Genomic DNA, 21,205 nt, shown 5'->3' on the forward strand with positions numbered 1-21,205 from the left:
TTTGATTTTAGTGAGTCCCATTCTGTATTCACACACTTTAACAAATGGGATTTATCCTGGTTTCTCCAGAGACCTGAGAGAAGAGTCAAATGTAGCCTCATGGGGAATAGAGGAAGAAAGGGAAAAGGACAAGCTGGTTATAACTGGGTTTAATAATAAACTTTCCATTGACAGATGGTAAAATTGAATATGATATGACTGGAAGAAGAAGAGAGTTAGAAATGCTTTTCGGTCACTCTTTATTTCTCATTTTAGATGTATTCATTGTGCCAGATGTTGCTGGAGAAAATGCAGTGGATGTCTGACGTCATTTTTTAGTCTTAAAGTTGACACTCAGTAATAGCAGTGTATATTGCCCCATATATTTGATAATGAAAGCTCTGGCCTCATTTAATCTTCTTTTATCCACTGAAAATTAATCTTACTGTGAACATTGTTATTAGCTCTTACCCAGGCAGTCACTGATTGTAAATCATTTATGTAATAACTTTTCCTGAAGGCTGCCTACTTCTGAGCAAGACAATTTTGCTAGTCACCATTTTCTAGTGCTACCACAGTACATTGACAATTAAACAGTATATGATAATTTAAATGAAACCTACAGTGATTAATAACTATGGGTAATTAATTATGGGTGAAATAATACATCACATGTCCCTGTCTTTTCTGTAAACTAGTAAGTTGAGTATGCAAATAAGGGAGATGTGTTCTGTTCAGCTGAAAGGGCTGTATATAAAGACCTAGACATACTGGAGAGAGTCCATTGGAGGGCTACCAAAACGATCAAGGGACCGGAGCACCTCTCCTATGATGAGATGCTGAGAGAGCTGGGACTGTTCAGCCTGGAGAAGAGAAGGCTCAGGGAGTAATCTTATCAACGTGCATAAATACCTGAAAGGAGGGTGCAAAGATGAGAGAGTCAGGCTATCTTCAGCCATGCCCAGTGCCAGGACAAGAGGGAATGGGTACAAACTGGAATACGGGAGGATTCATCTGAACATCAGGAAACTCTTCTGTACTGTGTGGGTGATGGAGCACGAGCACGGGTTGCCCAGAGGGACTGTGGAGTCTCCCTCCTTGGAAATTTTCAAAAGGCTGCTGGACATGGTCCTGAGAAACCTACTCTAGGTGTCCCTGCTTCAGCAGGGATATGGACCAGATGCCCTGCAGAGGTCCCTTCCAACCTAAACTACTCTGTGATGTCATCTCTAGGAGTAGGAAGAAATCTCCATCTTATACAAAAGGGCAGTCAAGATTTCCTCTATATTTTATTAGCCTGGAACACTATTATGCCTCATATTTCTTCTTGTGATTGATTATTGTTCTACACCTGTAAGATGATGCAATTTCACTGCAACTCATATTTTTACAAAAACTAGACTTACACCTTTTTTTTCCAGAGTAATTTTATTGCTGGGGGGCAGAGGTAATCAAGAAAAAATTGTGATTTTGCCCCCCCAAAAAGTCACTTGAGGGGGGACCTATGTTTTTTTTGTGCACTTCAGCATCTGTTGGCGAAAAGGCTCATCCTTCTCATTCCTCCAGGACATTCCCCTAATACGGGGATTTAGTACAGCAGCTAGGGCTTGAATTTCCCTTTCCTTTTTCTTGAGAGCTTTTTCCTCCTTCTTCTGTCAGAGTGGAGCTGCATAATGCTCACAAAGTGCGGATCCAGTTGCATCTTTTCATGAATTCTGTGAATTAATCACCTTGTAAAACAACTTGCATTTTGTACTTCTTCCTTTCTAGAAGCATTGACCAATGTCGTCTTTCTTATTTTTCTTTATCAACTGGAATAAAACCTTAGAGAAAAAGAAACTTGAATATAACAAGCAACCTTCATGATATTTTTAATCTTGTTTAATCCTAAACTTCAAATTAAGCCATTTCATACAAGCTTTCCTCACAGAATCATAGAACATTCTGAGTTGGAAGAGACCCACAAGGATCATTGAATCCAAATCCTGGCTCCACACAGGACCACATAAAAATCAGACCATATGTCTGCAAAAAAACTGTTATTCTCCCAGCCCCAGTTCTATTATGTTGAAGACTCCATTTTTTACTTTCAGGACTTATCCATGTATGGAGATTAACTAGTGGGTTTGTTTTGTTTTGTTTTGTTTTTTACTAGATGCACTGTTAAATTTCCCCCTATGGGCAAGTGCATTAGATCTAAACTAAACATTTGATATCTATCCCAGTACTCCTCAGGAGAATGGGATAAATCCATTAAAACTGCTTGTTTCCACATTATCTTTTTACAAAAACTTAAACTAACAGCTTTAAGTGCAGTTTCTGGGGTAACAATTAGAGCAAGTCTCTGTGCTTTTGCCTCTTCTTCTGCTATACAGGCTGATCCAGATAAAACACAGGTAATTACTAAAGCCTTGCATTTATCTTGCTGTCTGATTCTTCCTGTTCTGCAATTTGTTCTACTAATTGTTTATAAAATGCTACCATGCCTATTTGGTAGGGTGTTATGCTCAATTTGCAATCTTCTGTCAAGCCAAAAAGCAGAAAATCTAGTCCAAATATTTCCAGTATTAAGCATTTGAAACTTCCACTATATTCTTCTTCATATTCTTCAGAATCAGGGTTTTAATTATTGTCATAGATCTCCTATTAGATAGAATAGACAATTTCTTCTGATCCATTCATAGCTTGTATTTCTTTAGGCTTTCCATGATAAATTTATGTACAAAGGAAGAATTCCACTAACAGTAAGAAAGCACAGATTAGTTCAGTCCTTGGATGCAAGTGGTTATTTCCTTTCACAATCATAGTAGACACGTATACCCAAGGGCAGATTTTTTCTGTTTGTTCTTTGAATATAATTGATCTGTTTATTAAATTTAACTGATGTGATATTGAAGGGCAGAATCTATATTGAGGTTGATCTTATTATTTTCAGTAATGGCATTTTTCTTTGTCTTAGTTGTAAGCAGGACGGAGCAAGTTTATGCTTAATCAGTTTGTTTTCCATCTTTGAATTGTCCTGTTGATAACATAACCATCCACTTCTTTCAGAACTATTTGGGAAGTATTTGATGCTGAGGAATTAATAAATTGATGAGACTAATAAGATAATTTTTCAATAAAGAGTAAAAAACAACTCAATAATATTCAATTAAAATCAAAGTTTACTTGTCAAAATTAATTTGAAATCTTTAGGGTATAGTAATGTTTAGTGTAACATAGTAGAGAGAAAATGGAGCAACGCAGAGGGCTTTGAGCAAATGGACTCATTCTGAGAACTCCTACTTGAATATAAATGCGATGTCAATTCAGCTTTTAAAGCAGTCTTCATTAAGTCAAGGATTGATTAGCTCACTTCCACTACAGGACTACAGGCAAGACAAAAAAAAAAAAAAAAAAGTAAATCCATTTTTTCCTCACAGTTTACAATTAATCCTGCCTTCATTTCTTAGTTTCTGTTCACTGAGGAAATATGATTCTGTGGTTAAGAAATATGTGCACATCCATGTTGCCTTTCATAATTTATATACATCCCCTTAGTAAATTTCATAGTTCCACATTTGTACATTACTAATAACACAGCTTAATTTGTGCATATGTGCATTGCATAAAGATGTTCAAGGTGGAATCCATTATGTCTGTGAAGTGTTCAAGAATATTTTGATGAAAATTTCTGAGCAAATGCAGAGATAAAATTGAGTATGTAGAAGTCTCTTATGAAAAGACATATTTTTTAAATGAGAATTAAAAGAGGGTTTTTTTGTTATTATGTTAGTATTTTAGTATAGTATTTTACTATTATTTATCAGTTGCAAATCAGTTGTAGGAATTGCAATTAAAAAAAAAAAAAAGGAGGTAATGACAGAACAAGTTTTTCAGTCTTAGTTTTCAGTTTATTATATTTACCCTGAAACTAAGAGCCTTTTCAGAAAGGTCGGTAGTATTTCACATTATCAAAACAAACGTAAATTACCCATAATTATCAATTAGTTGTGTCCTGCTCTCTATTTCAGTTAATAACCAGTGACTTCCATTGCCTTTAGCAAAGTATAAAAACACTGAGATGAAATGTCTAGCAGAATGTAATGTTAACTTCTAAACCAGTTATGAAATTTAAGTTTGCTTTCTTCTTTATCCGTGGCCTGATCCATTACGTTACATTCAGTTATAGTCTTTCAGTTCACTTCAGTAGTACAGAGATTAAATCTATAGCACTAGATCTCCAAACTGAAAATGTATGGCCTGTGTTGTTTCATATTTGTATTAACTTGTGTGAGTTTTTTTAGAAATTGTGGAAACATCCATGGGTCCTAATCTAAATTCAGAATGGCTACAGTGATGTTCCTATGCTTTCTAACCTACATTCATGGTTATTATGGATGAACTCATCTAATATGATCCAGTTAAAATTGTCATGGGCTGACTCTTATGTGCACCTGTCTTACCTGTTCTTTTGTTTCTGTATGCTGAAGAAATAATATGCATAGATACCAAATGACTTTGTAGACCATGCAAAGTATTTTCTGATATTCTCATATGTTTATATTAAGATTTTAGTATGTATTTTTCACCTATATGTAGCCACATGTAATATGAGATTGTTGAAATATTCTTTCCACAGTATAATAGCCTAGAGAAGGAAGAAAAAAATCACTCAGTTTATCATGAATTACTTTTGTACCCATTTCTAATATAAGTTAGATCTAAACTTCCAAAAGAAAGTTATACCCTCCTGGACAAATTTGCCCATCACTCGTAGCATCTGATTACTAGAAATGAAATAAACATTTGCATGGTTTGTGATACTACAGCGTTCTTAAGTTGCATTGTGTAAACTAATAACTCATTCATGTAAAACTCAAACGAAAAAATACTATTCGTTTCAGAATTTCCACTTTATTGGGAATGCAATAAGAGATTTTTCTTAATTTAAAAAATAGATGTATAAATAATTTGATAAGATAGTCGTTCTCAAAGACTGGTCTCACATATAAGAACTACCTATTATTGAGTAAATGTTTGGTAATCTAGCTGTCTACACTAACAGTTTGTGGAAAAATTCCTACCAGAACAGAAAAATAAGATTCTTCAAGTGTGTAGAAAGTAAGAACCATGAGAGCAGGCATAAATCTTTCTCTGTGGTTCTGTTTAAAGCTAGAAAACAATAATCATGCTAGGGAGAGTTTGTAATACTCTCAAATGCAATGTTTAGACAGAAGCTGATTTACTGTTTTTTCTTTAGAGTAATGAAAAGGTAATAAAGGTGCAAATGCTAACACAATGTTAAAAAGGCAGTAAGAGCCCCTGGGAGTATTTCATAAAATGATTCACACAAAACCTTAGTAATTCAGTGTATAACATGCTTCTAAAACTTTTTCTTTTTTTCCCTTTGGAGGGGGGCAGAGAGAGGGTGTTACAGTACTGTGATATTAATGGAGTATTGGTGTAACATAATAAAAAAAAAAAAAAAAAAAGTTCCTGTTAATGTACCTGGTCAGATCTGAAAAACAGAGAATGTTTCACAGAAAGATGATTTGAAAGAGGTGAAATGTTTATGCATAATATTTACAAAATAATGTTATTCCTCGTGTTCATCTGTACTAATTCACTTTTTAAGTGAGCAGAAATAAGAGATTTTTGGTTTAAGGAAGAATGTGAAAGTGACAAGACACTTCAAACACATGCCATCTTTGGAGATTTTAGGCAGCTGTGTGCAGTAAGTAAAGGAAAGATTACTCTGCTCAAGATTTGTGAATCCACAGTTTCCTGCTGTGGGAAAAGGAAATGAAAGACTTGAGCAAGGATAAAGTGCCTGCTAGCTAACAAAATGAAAGAATGGAATTGATGTTCAAGGTCTGAAGTGGATGGATAGAAAAGAATGTGGAGCACAGTGGAAAGGCTAAAATAAGGGTCATAATCCTGGAAGAAATATAGATATTTGTTACAAAAATAGCCTTTAAAAATACAGGAAGTGGAAGTGGTTAGGGGAGAGAATTTAGACGAGCTTCAAGGTGTGAGTCCTTCCTTGACCTGGTCTTCTTCTCTCAGGTTTCTTATGAAACAGGAAGTTAGTGAATAAAAAGTTCCAGATACAATTGCTCTAAAGTAGCAGGTGGCTTCATTACTCCTGCAATTATCTTCATATCCATTATGTTAAAAATAGGAAGCCATTGAAAAGGTGGAGAAGCCCATTTGATAATCTTCAAATCCATTTTATTAAGGCAGTTTTTCTACTTATGCCATCTATAAATCACATGCAAAGTTCTCTCCTCTTTCTCATTCTTAACTGAATGTGATAAATGCAGCCCATTTGCAAATGCAGGATTTGCAGATAGGACTGGCACGTACAGCTGTTACTGCATTTCGTTACTATACAGCTACGGTCTTCTTTTCTAACTTGAAACCTAAAACAGCTTTTTATGTAATTTGTAACAACCAAAGAAGAATCTAAACAACAGAGTCAGTAAACTTGTGAGGTTTTCTCACTGCAGCAAAGAGAGCTGAAAATCCTAAATTGTAGTTTGGTCAGTTTTTGTTTTGGTTTGGTTTGGTATGTTTGTTTTTTCTTAAGGGTACTCAGAAACTCCACAGTTGCTACTACCTCAAAAAAAAAATAAAAAAAAAATCAAACCAGTTGGGCTTTAAAATGCAAGTACAGTATTGTTATTGTATCAATAGTGCATTGAGACACAAGAATGTTATTTACTGTCAAAATGTTATTAAATACTTTTGTTTCAACTCCTTCTATTGCAGAACATGAAAAGCAGCGGTTATGCAAGAGCACGGATTACATGAATTTGCACTTCAAAGTGAAATGGTTTTATAATGAGTATGTGCGAGAGCTCCATGCTTTCAAGGATGCAGTGCCTGAATACTCTCTGTAAGTAGTGTGTAGGGAAGTATCCCATGAGTTTGGGCTTGGTGCAATTTATTTTCTTCAAAAATTTATGCTCAAGTTTGTGCAAGATATCAAAAGGTGTAGCACTAATAATTTTAAATATACTTTTTTCACTTCATCCTTTTTAATTCTTCATTCTATAAAATTAATTTTTAAAACTGTTAATCGTTAAGTTTCCTGAGTAAGGAAATGAACTACTTACTTCCTGAGTAAGGAAGGAAATGTGGGAACAGCAGTAATATTAGTTCTTGACCCGTGCATTCATTTCATACACAAATCTGGATCAAGATACAAAACTAATGGGATACATTACTGAGATTATTGTCACTGCAATTGATTAATATTTATCTGCTGTTTTCATTTTCACCTTTCCTTCTGAAATTAATATATTCAACCGTCCACTTTTGTATGAGCAATATTTATTTACAGTCTTTAATCTTCAGCAAGTTTTCTGGTTTGCCAAAAGGATTGGGCAGCTTTCACTGCTTCAAAAAAAATCTAAGTAAATTGAATAAGAATTGAACAGCTGACATTTTATTAAAGAAAACCTTTCTCCACATTATTTCACACGCAAATAACAACAATTTTAAAAGTTTAAAAAGACGCAATACTGAAAAAAGAGACATTTTAAAATTAATATGAATATGATCCCCTGCAAAATATGGGTGCATTTGTCTGATGGCAACTACAAATTCTACATCATTGGGGTAGACCATTTAGAATAGTGTGGAGATGAAGCCTGAAAGACATTTTGGTAGCAACAGTACCTTTGGTGACTTTTTTTTTTCTAGGATTAAAAGACTTTTTGGCAACTAGAACAAATATGGAGGCATAAAGTGCCAAACTGCTGGGTGGGGTGGCACCTCTTCTCTCAGGATCTTTATGGAATGTACTTTACAAGATTGTTTTTAATATTCAGGTGGTTTGAACCATTTGTCATTCAGTGGCTGGATGAAAATGAGGATGTCTCAATGGAGTTTCTTCATGGAGCACTAGAAAGAGACAAAAAAGATGGGGTGAGTCCTTATTTTCTAAAGCAAAGAAAAAGAATGTACTAAGGCAACACAATTATTTAGTACTGCAAAACCAGAAGTACACTTGATCCTGCAGTATGCTCACTAGGCCTCCTAAAATAAACTGTCAGTAACAATACTTAAAAGATAACCCTATGAACAAACTCCTGCTCCAATTCCATCTGCCTAAATTCCTCATAGATTTCAGTCTATAGCTTTACTAACACTTATGTGATACTGATGTCATGAAAGAGAATTTTGATTTTACTTCTAAGGGGACTGAAAGTAACATAAAGGTAAAAAATCACAGTTCTCAGTATTACCAGTAAGATTTTATTTATTTGTTACTTATTCTGATTCTAGGAGGAATTTCAAAAACAGTTATACATTTCAAACAAGTATTAACTCACTTGAATGTCTTCTTTCTCTAGTTTCAGCAAACATCAGATCATGCCCTTTTTTCTTGTTCTGTGGTTGATGTCTTCACGCAGCTCAATCAAAGTTTTGAGATTATCAGGAAACTGGAGTGTCCTAATCCAGAAGCACTGTCTCATTTAATGAGAAGATTTGCAAAGGTAGGTTAAAATCAGTGCATCTCACATAAGTTTAAGAGAGAGTGCCATTGTGTTGACATTGTACTTAAAAGCTAATTCCGGTGTTATTCAGAAGCAATCCCTTCTAGCTGTGACTAGAAATACATACTGCCTGGTTTGTTCTCAAACACTACTTTCACCTACTTTCACAAAATCGTTTACCAGTTTATGAAATTATATCCTGAGATTTCATATGTATGTATTGCTTGTATAGTCAATTATTATTTTTGCTAAGCACTGATTACTATCCAAATAATAGAGCAGCTCAGAGAAATGTTACTAATTAGTCAGTGCAAGGGAAGGTAAAATTCAAGGTATGGCAATAAAGCATTGTTGGTTGGAGCCCTGAGGTGGTAGTTCTTATTCATCTGCTGCTTGATAAACTTAACTTAGGCCAGCTTTCTATTTGGATTGCAACACTTCCTCACAAGCTTCGTATTTCCAATATAGCTGTGATTTCTTTAAAATAGCTTGCATTTACTTTTATTCCTGTGTTTTCATTGCAATATTTTTCCATTTGCAAAGTTCTTATTTACACGGTTATTGCAAACTAAGCTCATATTGCTAAGCTTTGAAAAGTGCTCCCTTGGTCTTATTTTTCCATTATATTTTTAATCTATGCATTGTCACCCTAGAGGATTTTTTGAGTTTGCTACTCTTCCATTACGTATGTAGCACGCTGCAAAGGACTAGAGCCTTCAGTGCTTCTCAAAATCAGTATGACAACAATAGTCCCTCTGGTATTGAGGATTACATTCGATTAAGAACAAAATACCATCTGCCATGCAAGGATTTGAAAATGTGTTCACAGGATTGTTTAAATTAAATCTGAAATTAAATAAAATATACAAAATATGTAAGCACCTGTAAAATCTGTAGCTTCTACAAACCTCTTTGTGTTCACTTTTTGTTTTGCATGATGATACCATTTAAAACTTTCTTCTCCTCTCCTAGACTATCAACAAGGTGCTGCTTCAATATGCTGCAATTATTTCAAATTGCTTCAGCTCATATTGTGATAAAGAAAATGTGGTGAGTAAAAATCTGTGTTCTGTTTCTGCCTAGATTCCTTATACAATGGCATACTCCAAAAGTAAAAGTGGTGAATATACATTCTCATCTTTTTTTTCCAATTTTCCAAGGAAAAAAAATCCATTTGAGTTTTCATTTTGCACTGTCTTGCTTCTCTTATCAGTGATATTCATGGAAGAGTTTGTAAGATCATTATTCCTTGTGAAGGGAGTGTGTGCAGACGTTTCTGCTACTATCACTATGTGCTTTCTCCATGCAGCAGTGAAAAGAAAATCCTGCCTATTCACAAACATTTTGACAAAAAATATATAATTTTATATATATATAAATATATATATATATATATATATATATATATATACACACACACTTCTGGAATAATATTCTGTTATTAAAAGAATTATGTGTTGTTTTATTCACATAGTTATGCAACAGCCATTTTCTAAGTTACAAAGCTATCACAGTTTTCTGCAAAGACTGGGTCTAGGAACCAATCTCTCCCCCATCTATTTTCACTCTCAAAGTACTTTGGTTGTTATTATATATGTTCTTAAGTAGATAATAATGTATGTGATTAATCCACAAGATGTAATTATATCAATTATGACTAGCAATTACATGGCATGTAAGGTTCAGAATGTGAAACGCTGAGATCTGAAAACTGCCCAGCTGGTTGGGAGAAGGTATACAGTCTCCTGTGGGGAGACATTGTCTTAAGGGCATAATAGACAGTCACTGGCTGTGTGGGTTTGCTGGCTGGGCAAAGAGAAGTGTGAAATAAGGAAGGAGAGGCAGCAGAGCTCAGGAAACACAGATTTGTGTCTAAGAACCTAACTGCATGAACGTAGGTCTGCTGAAGAACTTGCCTTTAGCCTAGAGACTATGAATGCACATATTCATGCGTAAAAGAAATATGCCTATTTTGCACATTTTGTGTTTTCTTTGTAGTCCTGTATCTTGATGAACAACATTCAACAGTTACGAGTCCAGCTTGAAAAAATGTTTGAGTCCATGGGAGGGAAGGAGGTGAGTTGTATTTTTTTCCAGGATCACTCAAAGTTCCTTAGAGATCATTAGCACCATGTTTTCAACCCAGTAACAGCCTTCACTTCTGCTTGCAAAGAAAATCAGAATTTCAAAAACAGTATATGCAGAACTATTTAATGCCCTGGCAATGCCAGAAAGACCTAGCATTATTTCACAGAAATATGCTAATGATCTGTAAAGTTCTATCAGCACTGAGTGTTTTGTGTTGTAATCTGTACTGTCAGCTTTACTTTAACATTTGTATTGGACCATACTTTGCTTTTTTATGTATTGGTATGTTTTGCTTGTATCTGAAAATTTTGCAAAATATGTGCCTTGTGCTTTGTCTGTAATGTGTCATGTCTTTGTCTAATGCCTCTGACTTGCAATCCACTGAGCAGAAGAAAGAAGGAGAAAGATTCTCTTATGAGGTTTGTGATAGTAAGCATCTTTTATTATTCCTGAACATACATGTATTTTCTAAGGCTAAGAACAGTCACATTTCCTACTAATCCCCATTGATGTATTTGTGTAATTCCCTATGAACTAAAATAAAAAAGAGCTATGCTTGGGCTTTCAGTTGACACTCTAAATTGAGATGTTTTACTAGGCAGATACTGTGAAGTCTTTCAGAATTTCTAAAAAGCTATGAAAATATTTTTAAGTGCACTTTTCAATATCTGAGGGCTTACTTCTGTCCAAGACTAGGCACTATTTCAGCAAGAGCTGCTATTCAACAGTCCAGAAAATGCTTGGCTTTATCTCCTTCTATATACATTAAGACTTTAAAAGTGCCTGAAGTCCAGTCAACAGGAAAGGGGCATAAATATGTGTTTGAGTACTTGCTGATTCTAGTCTTTAACTCACATGTTGAATGACCAAATGTATGAATGAGAATTACAGTTCTACACTTATAGAAATTTCTTTGGCTAATCAGAATAAATACTAATATATTCTTTTTTTTTTTTTTTTTTTTTTTTTTGAATTATTACCATTTTGGTGATGAAATAGCATTGATTTTGAAAGCCTGGCTGTTGTTTTTTGTTTGTTTACTTGTTTTGTTTTAGTTAAATAGCACAAAAAAACAAGATAGCAAATGCTTGCCTGGCCAACTGCTAGTCTTCTACATGAATACTTCAAAATTGCCATATGTATTTATTTAAAAAAATACACACTTATTTGACTAATGTATCAGAAAACATTTTAAAATGCTCAAGATCTCAGTCTACTGGAACTCACCTTCTGTAGGTATGTACATGTGCTTGCAGATAACAGTCATAAATGTTTCTGAGTCCTTCTAACAGTAACTATTATCTGTATTTTTAACTGCCTGTTTTGAAAGCTGATTAAGAAATTAACATCTTTTCAAGACACAGAAACCTGCCTTCTTGTTAAAAAGCAATATTTACATCATGAATATAGTATCCTTATTATCACTATCTGGCTTGAAGAAAATAAGTTAAAATATATCAACTTTTTCTTGAGACAAGTTTGGTACTTTCTTAAACCTTAGAACTTATGTGTTAGAGAACTGGAAAACACACAGTTTTTGCATTAAAACATTAACAGCAGGGCTCTGCAGAGGTAAAATACGCCCCCGTTTCCTGCTCACTGGACAGTAATGAATAGGAGGTTCCAGATGAACCTCCCAAATAAAGGGATACCATTTTTTTGTTTGTTTTTTTTTGTTGTGTTGTTTGTGTGTTTTTTTTGAAGACCCAGTGAGCAACAAAGACTAACTTATATTTTTTAAAAAGAGCATGGTGCTATGGTAACATTAACACATTAATAAAAATAAATAGGCCTTTAAAATCTGCTCCAACAAACTCAAGGAGGGGCAGAATTAATATGCAATATTTAAGAAAAACAGCTGTATTGAAAAGTCCAAAATAAACTTATTTCCTCATCTTTATACATTATAACAAATGAAAATGAAAAAAGAACAAGTTTAATTTTCATAAAAATATATTTACAGCACTTTCAGTCTCTTCACTAATCTCTTATATGCATCTTAGGGTGGAATTTCATTCCAAAACCTGATCGGCACTGGGCTTTGACCTGAATGGGGAAAGTGGCTGGGATGTTGCTGCTGGCGGCATAGTGAACCACAGAACACTTGGCCCCTGCAGCCCACATTCAAGGATTTGTTTGTTTCTCATTAGGGCAATTTCTTGCAGAGAAGTACATTCATGTTCTTTTTTTTTTCATTCATATCCAAGTGCCCCGAATGTATCTGTCCTCCAATTGGAATAGATAATCCCCTAGACATTCCAAGACCATAAATGCTAATGGCCAATTTGCCTTGTTAAACTAGTATTTAAAGCCAGAAATTAAGCAGCTTCCTTACAAGAGAAAGTAGTTACATTTTTTGCTTGTGGAGGGCAAAAAAATGGCAGATAATTTTAGCAGAATAAATTATATCTCAGTTAAAACAAAACTAATTCTAAGAAAAATTAAATGTTGTTAATGTCCTCAGTGCCACATTATGAGCGGTATGTCTTTCAAATTATGCAGTCGAAATACCACAATCAAATGGCAGTCCCTATATTCAGATTAGGCTTACTACATATTGCAGGACAGGGAGCTGTATAAACAGAGAAAAAGACTAGGCTGTCTGCTCTCCTGCCATTAAAATAAAATAGTCTGAACAAAATGAGTTTCTTCATTAACTCTTCTCGTCTGCTGTAGCCTAACGGGGAAGAATTCTACAGGATTATATGAATGAGAGCAGTTTGCTATAATAAAGGTACTAAAGTAGGATACAACCCACTGTTCTTTTTGGTCAAGTCAGTGACAAAATAGTGGAAACAGACTATCATAATGTAGAATTTTGTTTTGTCCTCCAGTTTGTTTAGTCCAAAAAAGAGTGCTTATATCTCCACTAATTCATACTTTTGTGTTTGACACACTGGGAGCTGGTAAAAGGGAAAGAAAAAAAGAACTAATATTTGTTTTGCTTTTCTCCACATGGCAGAATACAGTAAAAATGAGCTATATCAATTAGCTGTTTTTTATTAAAACATAAAAAAAAAAAAAAATTGAAAGCAAAGTAGATTATGTGCAACAGTATTATATCAAGTATAGGCAAATCATATTTCCACTCCAGTAACTTTAGCTCCAACTTTACAAGCAATGCTCAGGAATTCCTATGGAAATCTGTATGTGGGACTCGAAACTTTGATAGGATGACAAATGCCCAGACCCATAACGTATTTAGGCAGAATACTTCTAAAGTGTCCAAATTGTATTCACCATACCTACTGGTGGGATCTTTCATTGAAGTGACAGGTCTGATAAATAGCTGTCTCTTTCCTAGATGTAAATTTTTTACTTTTTCTTTTTTGTTTGTCTGAACAGAGGTAACCAGGCAGTCCCATTAGGAAAGTATAAGCAAACTATGCTGTGAAATTCCAGATAAATGCAGATGAATGGAATTAAGATTAGAGAGGTTCCAAATAATTAATGCAAAAGTAATTTTCATCTCTGTAGTTTCCTATGGAAACAAATTTGCCATTAACAAGATTACGTCTGTGCATTACATTACAGCATAGAACAGCTCCATTTAACACGTTACATAAAAAGCAGCCAAATTCATCAGAACTTTAACTCATTTCCAAGGTTTGTAGCATTAAAAAAAAAAAATCATAGCTTTAAGCAGCATTTAGAAGCAATTATGTACAAACATTTTTAAAAATATTTTCATCTGCTCAACAAAGCTATTATTTGCTTTTATTTAGCATGAAGTAGAAGTTGAAGTACTAAATATCAATTAAATAATCCATAATTAACAGATCGTATGAAGTGTGCCAACAGACTAAGTTGTGTGTTCTGTTGTGGGTAAAATTAAAAAAAAAAAAAACAAAAAAAACAACTATTATTTAAGATGGGGAACAAATTATAATAATAATAATTTAAAAATATATATTTGTGAAGACAAATCTTTATAAATACATGTATTTATAAATATATAAATATATTTATATTTTTATTTAAATGTTTATAAATACATTTATAAATTTTATTTATATAAGAAAGACAGAAAAGTATGGTCTACAAATTAACAGGTTAGTAGCATTTCACCTACTCAAATAAAATGTGTCCTTAAAAACAAAATCCAGATTTTGACAACTAGCAGCCTACCATGATATTTGAAGACTAGCCCACATATGTCATAAACTGTAAATGCAACACAAAAAGCTGAGATCAGCGGTCTTTCCTCTCTAGCAATTCTTAAATTAGTTATGACACTTTAATGATGTCTTCTTTCCTTCAGCAGTAATCTGTTCAATTAGAGTTTTCTTTTTTCTTTTCCTAAAAAAATTATTCAGCATGTTGGATTTTTTTTTTCATTTTCACTCTATAGGAGCAGGCAAGACTTGAAGAAAAAAAGTCCTCAATACTGTAGATGCTTTATCTATATCCTCATATGACATGATCTTCAATGCCAATTATCATTCTCTTTTGCCTACCTTTCCTTCTAGATGATTGCAAAGTAGCGTAACATTAGGACTAGGTTAGCCCTAAAATTCATCGTCTGTCTGGGTAGCTGAGAGTTCTGCAGCTGAGCATTTTAGTATCTATTTTCTTAAACTGCTACTAATAAAAATTCCATTTACCTGAGTTCTTATACATTTCCCTTCCCCACTCTGCACTATCATATTTGCAGTTTTCCAACAGCAGATGAGCTTGTGAAATGGTTGTTTTAATTATTACTCTCTTGTTAGGAAGCAATACTAGTCAACAATGCTCAGGACTTTTCTTGGTCACTGGATAAATGAACTCACCTCTGCATTACTGATCTGCCTCACTGGGAAACTTATTTCCTTTACATAGTGGCTTTGAAAACTATGTGTTATTGTCTCAAGTAGTAAGTGTTGTTATGTCAACCTGTGTAAGTCTCACTTCATTAAGCTAAACCATTTGCACATTCCTATAGTGCATCTCCCACACTTTTGTGAGAATAAGCAAACCTGGTAAAAAGTGCCTTAGCAGGAGTTGTTCACATCATTGCATTAGATCTTTCAAAAGCACAAACAAAAAAAAAATCCTTTATGAGCTTTTTGTGATTTTATGCTGTCAGCTCTGTCATTTTTGCAGAATGCAGATGTGTAGTGAATTCCAACATTATAGAATACTTAAGAAGGAAACAGTAGCAGTTTCTGCTTCCACTGAAATTCCTTTTTTATTCTCCAAAACTTATTGTTTTGGTTTTTTGTTTGTTTGTTTGTTTGTTTTTCAGGCATCACAGCTGAACCTATTTTTTAAATTAACAAATCAGTGGATTAATTTATGTTTCAAAGATAAGACATACAGAAGAAAACCCATAAAAATTAGTTTGTGATGTGCAGTGGTACCAAAAGCTATGTCTTATCTTCACTGCACCAAGGCCATTCTAAAGCCATCTTTACCAATAGTATACTCCCCAAGGACTTTCACAGTACAGAACCTAGTAGTCCATAGTCATTTCATATCAGACAAAAAGTGGCTCATAGCTGAGGTATATTTGGATGGTGCCAGACAAGGACTGATGCCTGAGGACCCCCTGATTTGCCCTGGGAACTCACTGACACACAGAGAAGACATGGTAAATGAAAAGTGCACATTTTAGTTTTGGTGAAGAACTCAAGTTGTCCTGTGTTTAAATAATAAAAAAATAAAAATTAGATTAAAATTAAAAAAAAAAAACACAGTGGTACTCAGAAATATTGTTAACAGCCTGCATACCTCTTTATATTCCACTGCTCCCTGTGACACTGCATTAGTAAGCATGAACACGTGTATTCACAAGGCTGGATGTCCTTCCAGCTACCTCCAACTGTGCACACAAACTCGTTTGTGTAATTTGTGAGCACAAAGCCCTCTAAAACTTTAAGCGCTTGCATGCATCTTTCTATAATGTGTGTTTTGTTGACAATATGATATTAGTAACTGATCCTTCTATTGTTGACCAAACTAAGTCCAATTTCAGGTGAATTTAGCAAATGTATTTTGGGGTTTTCACAACAACCTCTGATAGAAAATAACTACATTGACCTAGTAAAAAGATTATTCTCTAGCTTGTACATAATGTGGTAAGAAAATTAGAGTCTTCTGCCTGCCCAGTATTCTGTGTTTTCTTTAAAATGATGTTCAATGTGATGTTCAATTTAATGTTCAATGTGAATGCATTTGCATTCATTTTTATTTTTTTATTTTGTTAAATGTGTTAATATTCTAGTGGAGTTCTGTAGTTTATGTTTTGTATGCATCCTACCAAAGGAGGTGATATAATTCCCTCGTTAAACACGTCTTCTGGAAAAATTGCTGCCTTCATTAGTCAACTCTAGCTTTGCTAACTAATACAGACATTTCAGTAAAATTAGTTTTTCAGTCTCTGCTTTTCATATGAAGGAAAGCAATCACTTTAAGTGTTTGAACTGTCAGAGTTTATCTGCCAGGGAAATTACTAAAACATGAAGTGGAGAAGCAACAGAACCTCTCACAATGCAAAATAAATAAAAACAAAGTATTCACAGTCTTAAAATAGTAGCTTCTCAGATTAGAAAAGTGCTACACATCACTATATTCTAAAGGACATACAGCAATTACCCTCTTCACCTATTTCATATTTTTTACAAACTGTAATGAACATAGATTTTCTATGGTTTTAAACCACACATAATCTTTAAGGAGAGAAAGGATGGCGTAAGACTATAACACAGTAGATCTTTGGGGGTGTTTCAGGGTTTACTTAGATTTTCCTTTATTTTGCATTAGAATTCCTGTGTAGTCTTATGTAAGCCATCCAATATGCTGTGACATAGTTTACTCCTTTCTCTAAAGTATGATTAAAAGAGTTGACCCACTGCACCATAGTACTCTGAAATACTCTCTGAAGCATCAGATGAAGAATAAGAACTAAACCCCACTCATATAGTCAAAAGATATGAACATGACCTGATTGTGTATTCCAAATGCAAAATTTCCTTTGAAATTGCCTGAAGATCTTTATTGCAGAACTGAGCCCAGAATTTGAGGATTATCACTGAAATTCACTCCCTAACACTTGCAGGTACCTTTGCAGCTACCTTGTAGGTAGCTGAAAAACCTGGAACATCAGCTATTAACTTGTATTCTGCTGTTGGTCCTGATGATCATCAATCATACCCTACAGTGGACTGTAACTATTTTTCCTGAATGTTACAGCTTAGGGAGAAAGAAAAAAGTCTTTTTTTGTTGTTGTTGTTGAAAAAACATGCATAGCAAATAAAGCAAGCTGCTGGCCAATATCAAAAGAGTACCTTTTTGATGAAATATCAGTGCATGGATCCCCATCCCTGTAAATGTAAAATTACTTTTCTCCCCTGCATTTCCTCTTTTCCTATGTTTAGAAAACCTGTATGAAAGATACAGGAGCCATTCTCCCTGTACATCCAAATGTTTTGCACTGTGCTTGAATTATGTATGTCTTAATGGCTTTTAGAAATAGAAATACTGAAATTCAGTAGATTCACTTCCCTCATACTTTATCAGTAGAAGCAGCATGGATAGCTTTCAAACCATCTTTTCCAGAGTGGGCTGTTCTACTTTTATGATGCATTAATGGGAAAATGGAAACATCTTCCAAGAAAAACACTAAATAAATAAATAAATATAAGCAGTGGTAAGATGCACCAAAAACCAAAAAAAAAAAAAAAAAAAAAAAAAGGAAAGAAAGAAAAATTAATCCATAGACAGTATTATTAACATAAGCACTAACTCCTCATGCATCCTTCTTTTGGTATGCTTTGTGAACATCATTGGCCTAACAATAGAAATTCATTCTGTTCTTGTGTCTGCTAACAAAATTTTCACTGTCCCACAGAAAGCCATTGCTCTGTGGCACACATGGAAATCACGTTGTGATTTCCAACAACATAATTCCTCATTATTACAGTCAAACATTTTCCTTTGATTGGCAATTGGAATTTTAGGCTCACTAAGCAATCCTGTGTTGTAACAGGTGTTTCCACATTTGATTTCCCATAGCGCAGTATATTGTTGCATATAATTCCAAATTTGTTAATTTAACCAAAAAAAAAAAAAAAAAGCATATAAGAAAAATATAACATTACTTATCTCTTTGCAGTTGGATCCTGAAGCTAGTGTTGTTCTAAAAGAACTCCAAGTGAAACTTGGTAATGTCCTGGATGAACTCAGTGTAACATATGCCACAAGGTAACTAACTTATTTTATTGCAAATCTTAGAGAAATAGTCCTGCTCATTAACCTAATTTATTGCCTAAGTCTTGGTGGTTGTTTGGATGTCCCGCAGCACAGTTTGCTTCTGCCCTGATATTATGGTGTGCATTGGTGTTTAAAATAGAGCAGTAACTTCACTGCAAAGAAAACTGAAAATGGTTTGTAGTCACTAATGTGTCACAGAAATGAGGCTGCTGACTTTTGTTATGCTTTCTGGAAAACAAAAATAGCTGTTTTTTTCTTGCTTGATGCTATGTTAAACCTCTCTCTGACTATGTATATGTTACTTCCGGAGACTGACAACTTATTTCTGAGTGGCATGCTTCAACTAAGGATGTCTGCCTGAGTTAAGCCTGCCTGAAATGTCACTGTAATTGATCTTCTTGGGTCATTTGCTTACCTATGGATCTGCAAGAATTTTGAATTGAGCATTACTCTCAAAATTTTTCATTAATCAGAGCGCACTCTGAAGTCTTGAATAAGTACTCAGACTCACTGGGCCAATCTGTGCTATGAGAAGCTGCAAGCTATTTTTGCTTCAAATTAGAAAGGAATCTTAGAAAAGAAAGGGGGATTAGTGGTACTCATTAAGCAAAGGCTGTAGTGACTTCTTTAATCCAGCAGTGAACCATCTGGGTGGACTGTGTTCACTTTTCCTGCATGTGCTTTGTTTCTTACTTTTCTCTTTGCTACCAGACCCTGGTTTCTCTGTTGACAGGGTATGAATGCTATCTCATTCCAGGGTTACTTTTTTGAACAAGACAACTAGATTTCTGGAAGAGAATACTCAGTATTATTTCAATCTAGAATATGCTTCAGATAACTAAAACAGACTACTTGTGGGTCTGAGTTTTGCCAGAGTTTGTGAGGTTAACGTCTTAGAAAGACGGTTAATTATTTTTATTTGAGGGACCGTGTTTACATGAGCAGCTTCAATAACAGCTTTATGGTCATTTTAAACAAGGCTCTAGAGTGTGTAAGTCCATGTCAACTGAAAAGCTTCTGATTTTCCAATGTTTTCACATGGAGACTTGCATTTTATTTTTTTGATGAGCAATGTATCTGGAACTTAATGCATAATGAAAATGTGTTTGTTTTCTTTCTTTCTCTTATAGTGAATTTTCTTTCACTTTCATTGCATTAATCTTTGCTATTTATCTTTTCACATTAGAAGGCCTGGTATATTTATGGACTGTGTTTTGCATTTCTTTTCATAAACTAATACAAAAATAATTTCATTCATCATAAATCAATTCATAAACCAAGTTACTATGTATACAGAAGCCTTATTCTGACTCTAAACTGTTGATGCTGAGTAACTGCCATTCTGTATCATTTAAATGTACTTGTTGAAGATTGTATTGAATCAGTGATATCAGAAGACTGTCACACACGTTTGTCTACCAGTTCAATTAGGAAGCTGAATAATTTGGACATAAGCTGACAAGACACAACTCAAGGAGCAAGAGCTTGTTCACTCCCTTTGAGGTGAAAAAGATTCCTTCAAGGAGGAAGTATCTGTAACAACCTCTAAACGTGTTTCTTTTTTTTTTTTTTTAGTGAAAGATTATTTTAAACAGTCCAAATGTGTTAGCCCTTCCAACTAGTTGCAAAGAAATAGGCAAAGCTTCTAATAGCATTAACTCTGTGAAACACAGGAAAAAGACAAGTTGAACCTAACGGGGCAAAATCAGTAGAAGTTTTCTATTTGTCCTCAAGGAGAACACCAAAGCTTGTTTCTTTTATTAACCACAAAGGAAAAAAATAATCTCTGGCCCACTCTTCCTGTTGTGCCTTCAGAGCAAAAATAAAATCTTGAGCTGTTGTTAGCTTGTCATCAGTCATATCCTAAACTGTGGATCTACAGATTTTGTACATCTATCGCTTTCAGAAAATAACTGGCATTACCACAAATGTATGAAAAGCATAATGACAGAACTGAAACAAGAAAAGGAAGAAAAAATCAAAACAGTAAATGTATTAATTTTATGAGTTATCATGCATAGAAGGGGGTATTTTCAGTCTGCAGCATCTTGCATTTGTGAACTTTCCAACACTGCAGAGAAGATTCAGTTCTGGTTGACAAATCTCATGCAAAATGATGAATACTGTCTTCTACCCCATAATTCTTTCATTCTTGTTTTCCCCCTATCCTACAGTTTCCAATTTATTATTGAAGATTGTGTAAGACAAATGAGCTCTGAACTCAATCAAATGAGAGGAAATGGGACCACAGCAGCCAATAAGAACAGTGCAGCCATTGATGCAGAGATTGTGCTTCGGCCGCTCATGGATTTCCTCGATAAAACGTAAGTATGGCAGATTAACGAGTGTGACACATTAGGAAGTTGATGCTACAGTCAAGGATGTGTACTTGTTCTTACCCAGACTAGAAATATTTTGCAGTATTTTTAATATTTGTAGTAGCCTTAGGCGTTCCAAAT

General features: G+C 34.4%; 1 protein-coding gene across 1 annotated transcript in view; it reads left to right on the forward strand.

Moving 5' to 3' along the window:
• The window catches only part of UNC13C (unc-13 homolog C), a 163,993-nt gene that overhangs the window by 113,757 nt on the left and 29,031 nt on the right, over positions 1–21,205 (forward strand). The window contains exons 18-24 of the mRNA XM_084293339.1: positions 6,733–6,859; positions 7,797–7,893; positions 8,322–8,465; positions 9,438–9,515; positions 10,464–10,541; positions 18,649–18,737; positions 20,921–21,070. Coding sequence (XP_084149465.1) covers positions 6,733–6,859; positions 7,797–7,893; positions 8,322–8,465; positions 9,438–9,515; positions 10,464–10,541; positions 18,649–18,737; positions 20,921–21,070 — 763 coding nt within the window. The remainder of the gene's footprint in view (positions 1–6,732; positions 6,860–7,796; positions 7,894–8,321; positions 8,466–9,437; positions 9,516–10,463; positions 10,542–18,648; positions 18,738–20,920; positions 21,071–21,205) is intronic.

Source organism: Netta rufina, assembly GCF_964035555.1.
Source record: "Netta rufina genome assembly, chromosome: 11".
Taxonomy (NCBI): domain Eukaryota; kingdom Metazoa; phylum Chordata; class Aves; order Anseriformes; family Anatidae; genus Netta; species Netta rufina.